The sequence below is a fragment of the Psammomys obesus genome, unplaced genomic scaffold, assembly GCF_907164565.1.
Source record: "Psammomys obesus unplaced genomic scaffold, mPsaObe1.curated_primary_1811, whole genome shotgun sequence".
NCBI lineage: Eukaryota > Metazoa > Chordata > Mammalia > Rodentia > Muridae > Psammomys > Psammomys obesus.
In genome coordinates, this window is record NW_026585742.1 from 14015673 (window position 1) to 14024881 (window position 9209).

Here is a 9209-nt window from a genome sequence, read left to right on the forward strand (position 1 = left end):
TTGATTAAGGATGGTATTGTGGACCCTGTTGACTGTACTTTAAGAGATTTTTGTGGACAGTGTATTCGAGAATTTTTCAAGTGGTCCATTAAGCAAACAACACCTCAGCAGCAAGAGAAGAGTCCAGTAAACAGCAAGTCACTTTTCAAGCGGCTCTACAGTCTTGCTCTTCATCCCAATGTTTTCAAGAGGCTAGGTGCAGCACTTGCTTTTAACCACATCTACAAGGAATTCAGGTGTGTAAACTTTGTGTCAAGGAAAGATGTGTAAGATAGCTCTTGAAACCTTTAGTATGATTTTGAGAAGTGCCCTGATGTTTAAGTCCATGTATTTTTATGTCAAGCATTTATTACATAAATGTGATAGATTGTGTGCATTTAAGATAGACACTGTGAAGAAACACTTGCAAATATTTTTTGAGAATACAACCAAAAACTCATGTAAGAGCTTTCAAGGCATAGAGAATGTGTGTATAGCAAGTTAGTGAATGCTCCTTAGAGATGAACCATAAAGGATGAATGGGAATCAGTAAAATTCTTTCAGTACAAAAGGTGCCCTGCAATTTTCCACAGAGACATATAAACACCAAGGGGAAGATTAATTGAATCACAGGTTGCCCTCTAGGTTTGTCCTTGACGAAGGCTTTATACGTTGTGTGTATAGCAACACCTGGAGTATAGAAAGTTGTCCTACAAAATAGTTATTTTTCTCAAATTTTATGCTACTTGTTTCCTTCTTCTTTTCAGTTTTATTTAGAAATATTAACCTAAACTACATAGTCTTTGCATTATGGAAAGTGATAAGTAAAAGCCAATAGCTGCCTGCCCTTGGTGCTTGAAACTGCTGTTGAAGTAATGCTTCACAGATAAATATGATAGAACATTCTGAGAAAGGTGTCCTTAAGTTATTTTGTCATTATATGATCTTTATGGGATATTTGCCCAAATTTTGTGACTACATCACCACCAGATATTATTAAATGATGAGACTGTTCCATTATTGGCTAAGATGTTATTAACACACGATTGCTATAGCCAATGGTAGTATTATTTATGTGCATTATTTTTATAACATTAGTGCAAAATTAATTGTAATTTTATATTTGAATTATGTAGACCAGGCTGCCACTTTCTCCATCGTGCTGGGATTAAAAGCATGTGCCACCATACCCTGCTATAATATTTTAAATTTAATTTAATTAATTAATTTGTGTGTGTGTGTGTGTGTGTGTGTGTGTGTGTGTGTGTGTGTATTCAGGTCATAGCACATGTATGGAAGTCAGATGACAACCTGAGAGACTGATTCTCTCCCTTCCCAAGATTAGACTTAGATCATCAGGTTTGACAACTAGCATCTTTTCCTGCTGAGCCATCTTTCTGGCCTTTGGTGTACATCATTTTAATGTCCATTTCTCATCTTGTTATTTGGCTAATGACTTATTGTTGTTTATTTCACATTTATTTTGTACTAGAAATGATGTTACACAAAAAGCAAATTTAAGCAATTCTTATTTGAGGTAAAAATGGGTTATAAAGCAGGGAAGACAACTTACGGCACACACGGCACATTTGCCTCAGGAATTAGTAATGAATGTGCAGTGCAGTGGTAATTCAAAGTGTTTTCCAAAAGGTATAGCCTTGAAGATGAGGAGTATGGAGGAGGAGTTTACAGTAACCAATTGAGAACAATGACTAAAGCTGATCCTTAAAAGAAGGTGCCAAAGCATTTACATTGACCATTCAGGAGCCATTTGGCTCTGAAGCAGATTGGTAAACCCTCTTGAACTGACTGAAATTAAAAAAAAAAAAAAAAAAAGTTATCCCTTCTTGTTCTGCACAACAGTGAACTTGTATTTGTGACATAGAGAAAAAGTAGATTATGTGCAGCTTCTAGTGATGACCACTTCAGTAAGAAACATCTCCCAGAGTGAGACTTGTAGCTAAAAATGTCCTGGTCACTGTTGGGTAGTCAGGTGCCGCTTGACCCACTACATTAGTGCTTCTCAACCTTCCTAACACTTCAACCCCTTAATACAGTTTCTCATGTTGTGGTGACCCCTAAACATAAAATTGTTTCATTGCTATTTCCTAACTGTAATTTTGCTATTGTTAGGATTCAGAAGGTAAACACCTGATACGTAAATATCTGTTATGCAACCCCTAGTGGTTATAACCCAGAGGTTGAGGACCACTGCCCTACAGTTTCCTGAGTCCTATTTTATCTCACAAGCTTGTTAAGATCTCACAAGCAAATTGTTAAGATGCACTGAAAATTGCACAACCTGTAGCATAGGGAGCCCAGTTCTCTTCATAGTATCCTGCTACATGTCTAAATTTGAACATTTCATGTATAGAGTTTTGCTTCATCCAGTACATTCACTGTACTTCTCACCAACTGACTAGCACTTCAAGCATCTCGACAACTTTTGCAAAGAAAATGATTTTATAATCAGTATATACAAAATGTTTTTCAAAAGTTCATTGAATCCTGAAGCATGGATTTTTGTGATAACAGGAATAAGCAATGTAGTGTTTATAATGGTTCATATTTTGATTACTTAAGATATATTTGAGCCTAGTTATAAAGTTCCTGGTCTCATACTGTAGTTCACTTATTCAGATCTTGATTTCTATTTCTTTCATGAAAAGATAGGCTAAACTTCCCTTTTTATTAATAGTTTGCTGTGAACAAAATATTTATAATTCAAATCTTGCCTAGGTTACATTTGATTTGTTGTTCTTAGTTTCTAAGAAAAGGAATTTTTCCAACAAGCAGACCGTGCTTTCTTTAGTGCTTGTGCTATGTAGGTACTGAGTTCCAGCTTAGCCTGTATTATTGAGTGAAAATTTCCTTGTAACTGTTCTTTGACTTTTCTGATGTGTTGTTTTCTTAGGTGAGGTGTAATATTCTATTTTTGCAGGGAAGAAGAATCCTTAGTTGAACAGTTTGTATTTGAAGCCCTAGTGACATATTTGGAAAGCCTGGCCTTGGCACATGCAGATGAGAAATCCTTGGGTATGTGTTATCCTTGTGCTCTCCCTACATATTGATCCTGTTTGACACAGAATCTGTGGCTCACACAGTTCTTTCATGAGGGACTATTTTTCTTTTTTTCATATTCCTCTTAGCAGATCTGAAAAATGTGAAGGGAAGATAACATTGTATTCTCATGTAAAATGTCTCAAATCCAGCTTGTAAAAAGTTTTCTTTGTGTCTTCATGCTCCAAAAATTTGTCTATGCACTCAGCAGTCCTGGTTGGTGAATCTTGGGTGGTTATGTCCTTAATTCTATTCTTTTCTAGAGTGGCTATATATTAAACTATAATGTAGTTTATCCTTACAGGGGAAAGAGACAAACCAAGGAATTTACAACCCATAAAGAATGGCTTTGAATTGATGTATATATACTCTGGCCTGGGTTGGTTCCTTGGTACCTTGGAGGTTTCTTCCTGACTAGTCTGACATGTGGGCTTCTGGTCATGTAGTTTCTATTTGAATGTGTTACTCTTTTTTTAGTGTATGTATATAATATATATCCGTGTGCCATGCATCCCTGCAGTTACGAGTATGGATTTTATTTTAGGACTTGAAATGTAAGTCATTTATTTTAATTTCATATTCTGAGATTAAGAAATACTATATTTGTAGTAAAATTACCTCGGTAATCACAAAATTAGGTCAACAGACTTGTAATACTATTTTTTATTAATGATGGTTTTCTATATGTTTTCTATGTACTGGATACAAATACAGGTTCAATTCAGCAGTGCTGTGATGCCATTGATCACTTAAGACGTATCATTGAAAAGAAGCATGTTTCATTAAATAAAGCAAAAAAACGACGTTTGCCACAGTAGGTGATACTGTTTCATTTTTCTCCCAACACAAAGCTAATTTCCATATGATGAAGGTTGTCAAATGAATGTGTACAATATAAAGAAATATCTTTGTAAAGAGGAAATGTGTAGAAGTATGGTATGAACAGTCACTTTTCTAACAGAATTTAAACCTTTAAGTTTGAAAATACTTGGTCAGGAAGACTATATTTGATTACAGTTTGGATAGGTGTCCAAATTGACAGTAAGTTTTGAAACTGAGATGGGCATGGTATTTTAACCTGTACTAAGTTTGAATACAAGTTTGGTAAGTACATATTTAACTAGAATATTTACAAACTGTTATACAGTAAATTTTGAAGTATAAAAACTGACTCACCTTCAAATACTGTAGAATGTGCTATAGTATCCATGCAGAGCTGACTAAGCAACAAAGTGAGAAGAGTAGATAATGCTCATTCAGATAGTCATGGCTCCAAGTTACAGCTTTTTTTAGGCTAGAGACCTATTTAGTGACTAATTAAACATTGGAAACTTGTTAGCAAGTTTTTCAGGAAGTCTTTAGGGAACATTAGATTTGATAAGAAATAGTAATCTGAAGGATAAAAATGCATGTTTAGATTTAAGATGTACTCTGAAGATTGAGCTCCTTGTTCAAGTTCTTTTGTCTAAGGGAAATGTAGAGGGGAACAAAGTGTCTGATTTATAAGTTCATTCTATTCACCACCACTCAGGACCTTATTTAGCACAGGAGTTAAATCTCTGAGTAGAGATTAATTTATTTGTTTGGATTTTTGTTTGTTTGTTTCATCACAATAGAGTTTCTCTGTATAGCCTTGGCTGTCCTACAGTTTGCTCTGTAGACCAGGCTGGTCTTGAACTCACAAAGATCCACGTGCCACTGCCTCCCAAGTGCTGGTATTAAAGACATGGAACACTACCGCCCAGCTTATTTGTTATTTTTAATGGTGATGAATTGTTCACATGAAAATTTATCACGTTATAATATTTTTGGATGTACAGTTCTAGTAGTGTTATGTACAGTCACACTGTTGTGCAACCAGTTCCCAAAGCTCTTTCATCCTGCAAAGCTGAAACTATTCCATTAGACAACTGCAATTCAAAGGGGAAATAAAAAGGAAGACAATGATGTGGAGAGCCAAGTATCAAAATAGTAGAATTTTGAAGGACATGGAATTTTGAAATTGAGAAACAAAGTTGCGCAAAGCCAGGCTGAGTATTGGCCAGTGATTACCCCAGGACACAAGTAATGCCACATTGACAGGCAGGATGGAGGTACAATGCATTGGTTCTCTATGCAGTGTATTGGGGAGTCTAAAACTGGCAGCCACCACTGTGGACCTTTCACCATTTTAAAATTGATACCTTCAGGTATGATTGCTTACACCAGTAATCCTGACTGCTTGGAAGCAAAGGCAGGAGGATCATCAGTGTGAAGTCAGCTTGGGCTAATTTTCATCTTTCTCATACCCTCTCACCCCTATCTCAAAGAAACCAACATGAAAGGTGGTAGGCTAATGCCTAGAGTCCTAGCACTTGGCAGGTAGAGGTAGGTGGGTCAGGAGTTCTTGCACAGCCTCAGCTAAATGAGACTGTAAAGAAACAACAGAAACAAGCTAAGACAATTGTGTCTGACTCTTAACATCACTTTAGATACTTGATTCTTGGTTAGTAGCATGTATTAAAATTAATTGTAAGTCTAGTTAAAATACAGATTGTTGTGCAGGCTCGATCTACAAGATTTCTGAGTCTGGGCTGGGGTAGGTTCAGAGAACTTAAAATTTATAACTGGTTATCAAAGGTGAGCTTCTAAGAAGCACTGCTTTACAGCCTATAGAGTTTTTTTCTTTGTTGTTGCTTAAAGGGAATATTGGATGGAAATAAATAATTCTGTTTAAGCATATTTTAATGCTTTTCCCAAATTAAAAGAAAATGGGCTTAATGTCCTGAGTTCTGTCCTCAGCATGAAAACACACACATACATACACACACACACACACACACACACATATACACATATACATACATACATACATACATACATACATTTAACTATATTGAAGCTGGGTTTGGTGGCAAACCCCTGTAATCCCAGCAGTGGGGAAGCAGAAGAGCTCTATCAATTAACACGATACCTGATTACATTGTAGTAGTAAAACATTAAAAATTAATATGCTTTTTATTTGTATCAGTATGATAGAATTGAGTTTCAGCTTTCTAGATTCTTTGTCAGGTGTGCATTGAATGTTGGATAGTGTATTGATAACAACATGCTCTCTCGGTTTAGGGGATTTCCACGTTTGACATCATTTTGTTTATTGGATCTGGTCAAGTGGCTTTTAGCTCACTGTGGAAGGCCCCAGACAGAATGTCGACACAAGTCCATAGAACTCTTTTATAAATTTGTTCCTTTATTGCCAGGTATGTCCATCCTTCCTTCCTTCCTTCCTTCCTTTTAATTAAGAAATTATTAAAGTGGAAAGGTATTAGCACAATGCATATGTTAAGAAATTATTAAAGTGGAAAAGGTATTAGCGCAATGCATATGTGGCAGTCAAAGGACAACTTTGAAGCCTTTCATCTTTTGGTGAATTCCATAGTTCAGACTCAGATTGTCAGGCTTATGTAGCATGTGCCATCAACTTCTGTGTCTTGTTAGCACAGTGTCTTGATTCTTTTTTTTTTTTTTCCAGTGTCTTGATTCTTAACAGTCTACCAGAATGACTGGCTTTGCCAGTTTGGAGTTGCAGACTAATTAAGAACATTATAATTCTGTGTAAATTAATGTTACAAGTAATATTTTCTTCCTCCCTCCTCTTTTTCCTCTTTCCTCCTCACTTCCTCTCTTCCATTCCCTCTCTCTTTTTGCCTTATAACTCAAAATCCTCCTGCCTCTTCTTTCAGAGTGCTGGGTTGACAAGCATACACCACAATAGTATGTTTCTAATAAGTTTAAAAGTAAGTATGGGCTAGAGAGATGGCTCAGGGCACTGACTGCCTTCCAGAGATCTCCAGGTTCAATTCTCTTCTCATACATGGTGACTGACAACCATCTGCCACTCTAGTTCCAGGGGATCTGTCGCACTCTCCTGGCCTCCTCGGGCACTGGTGCACAGGCATACATATAAGTAAAACATCCATATACAAAATGAAATGAAATAAATCTTTGTAAAAGTGAGCATGTTCAACATTCATTTTAGGTTTGTATGACAAATAATATATTATGAATACATTTTGAAAATATTTGTGGTGTGAGGGGGTTGATGAGATAGATGGCTAAGAGGTTGAGAGCACAGGCTGCTCTTTCAGAGGTCCTGAGTTCAATTACCAGCAACCGCATGGTGGCTCACAACCATTTATAATAAGATCTGGTAACCTCTTCTGGTGTGCAGGCAGAACACTGTATAAATATATAATAAATAAATCTTAAAAAAAGATTTGTGGTAGGACAGAAAAAAATACCATTTAGATATTATGAAATAATACAGAAGTAAATTTAGGATTCTCCACTATCACTTTTATTTCACCACAAAATTTATTTGTTTTTTCTGTCTCATTTAAATAGTAAAGAAGAGTTGATTTGTCATTGGAGCTAACAAAACTTGGTGAATAATCCAAGTATTGTATTGTGGAGACATACTTAGAGTACATGCTTAATACACTGAAGATACTGAGTTTGTTTTCTAATACCCCCTTTTCACAGATTCAGATATTCAAAATAAATCAGTTATGTTTTACTCAATAGGAAATCACCAGCATTCTTAAAAAAAAATAGAGATGGTGTTTTTGTTACTTTTCTATTGCTGTGGGGAAAAAAAAAAAAAAACCATGATCAAAAGCATTATGGAGAGGAGAGGGTTTACATTATGAAGGAAAGTCAGGGCAAGAGCCTGGATGCAAGAACAAAAGAGACCATGATGAAATACAGCTTACTGGTTTGTTTTCCTTGGTTTGCTCAGCCAGCTTTCTTATATGATACAAGACTACCTGCCCAGGGTTGGGCCATCTCACATCATTCATTAATCAACAAAACATGCTATAGACTTGCCCAATCTGATGGAGGAATTTTCTCATTTTATCCTGTTTCTTTCTAGATGGCCCTAGCTTGTGTCAATAAAAACCAAACACACATAATCTCTCATTTGTTCACCAATTGGACTAGACTGGCAGGGCCAACAGGTTTTATGTATCCATCTTTGACTCTTTTCCCAGCACTAAGGTGTACATGTACACCATTATGCCCAGGTTTTCTATGGGTATTAGGGATGCAGTTTCTCAGCTTTGTTCAACAAGCCCTTCTTTCACTGAGCCATCTTCCTGCATCCACACTGCTGTCATTTTAGATGTGTTCAGTCTCTTAAGTCATTGTCACAACCACCTACAAAGGGGAGCCTGCTGGAAGAGTCATAGTTTTCTCTGAATGTTTAAGCAATTTTAGGTGGTGCTGCTTGGCAGACGCTACCCCTATCCTTCACTTGCCACCTCCACTCTGATTCTTACACTGTTTACAGTTTCTGTGATGTCAATTTAACTGATCCTAGACATTTCTTCTGCTGTTCTTAGTTGCCTATATTGCAGCCTCCTATATTTTCAACTAAATTTTGCTCTCAAAATTGTTTTTTGTTTTGTTTTGTTTTGCCAGTTGTGGTAGCATATGAGTTTAATCCCAGGAGACACAGGTGGACTTCTCCGTAGGTTCAAGGCTGACTAGTGAGAGTGTGTCTATGAATGAATGAATGAGCGAGTGAATGTGTCTGTAAGGTAAGGATATCAAGTAGTAGATAAAGCTTTCCCTTTTTCTAATAGAAAACAAACAAACAAAATAATGTATTTTCTTTGGTTTATGTCATTTGTGACCTCTTATAATTTCTTCCCCAATTTTTTAAGCAGCAGTGGTGGGCATCTCTTTAGGTAATTGTATTGAGGCATCAAGGAATATGAATAACCGAGGTCAGTGGAATTTCATAGCAGTTGTTGGCTTGTTTATGCTGTGTCAGGCTTATGAGAGACATGACTATTCGGTTTCTTCTGATCATTAAGAACTAGTGTGAGTTTGATACCATAGAGGCCACCTGTCACAATGAGGAGCTTTCTAAGAGATACTCCTTTTTTCTCTCTTTTTTAAAGATGTTTATTATTTAATCAGCATTCTGCGTGTATGTGTACCTGCGCACCAGATCTCACTACAGATGGTTATGAACCATCATGTGTTTGCTGGGAATTGAACTCAGGACCTTTAGGAAGAACAGTCCATATTTATAATCTCTGAGTCATCTCTCCAGCTCCTTTTTTTCTCTTTTAAGAGATTTTTCCTCTTCTATTTTTTCCTTCCCCTCCTCTTCTTTTTTTTTT

General features: G+C 36.4%; 1 protein-coding gene across 1 annotated transcript in view; it reads left to right on the forward strand.

Moving 5' to 3' along the window:
- Prkdc (protein kinase, DNA-activated, catalytic subunit) overlaps positions 1–9209 on the forward strand; it is a 197315-nt gene that overhangs the window by 49335 nt on the left and 138771 nt on the right. Inside the window, exons 27-30 of the mRNA XM_055599098.1 lie at positions 10–236; positions 2921–3015; positions 3754–3853; positions 6145–6278. Of these exons, the coding sequence (XP_055455073.1) occupies positions 10–236; positions 2921–3015; positions 3754–3853; positions 6145–6278 (556 nt within the window). The remainder of the gene's footprint in view (positions 1–9; positions 237–2920; positions 3016–3753; positions 3854–6144; positions 6279–9209) is intronic.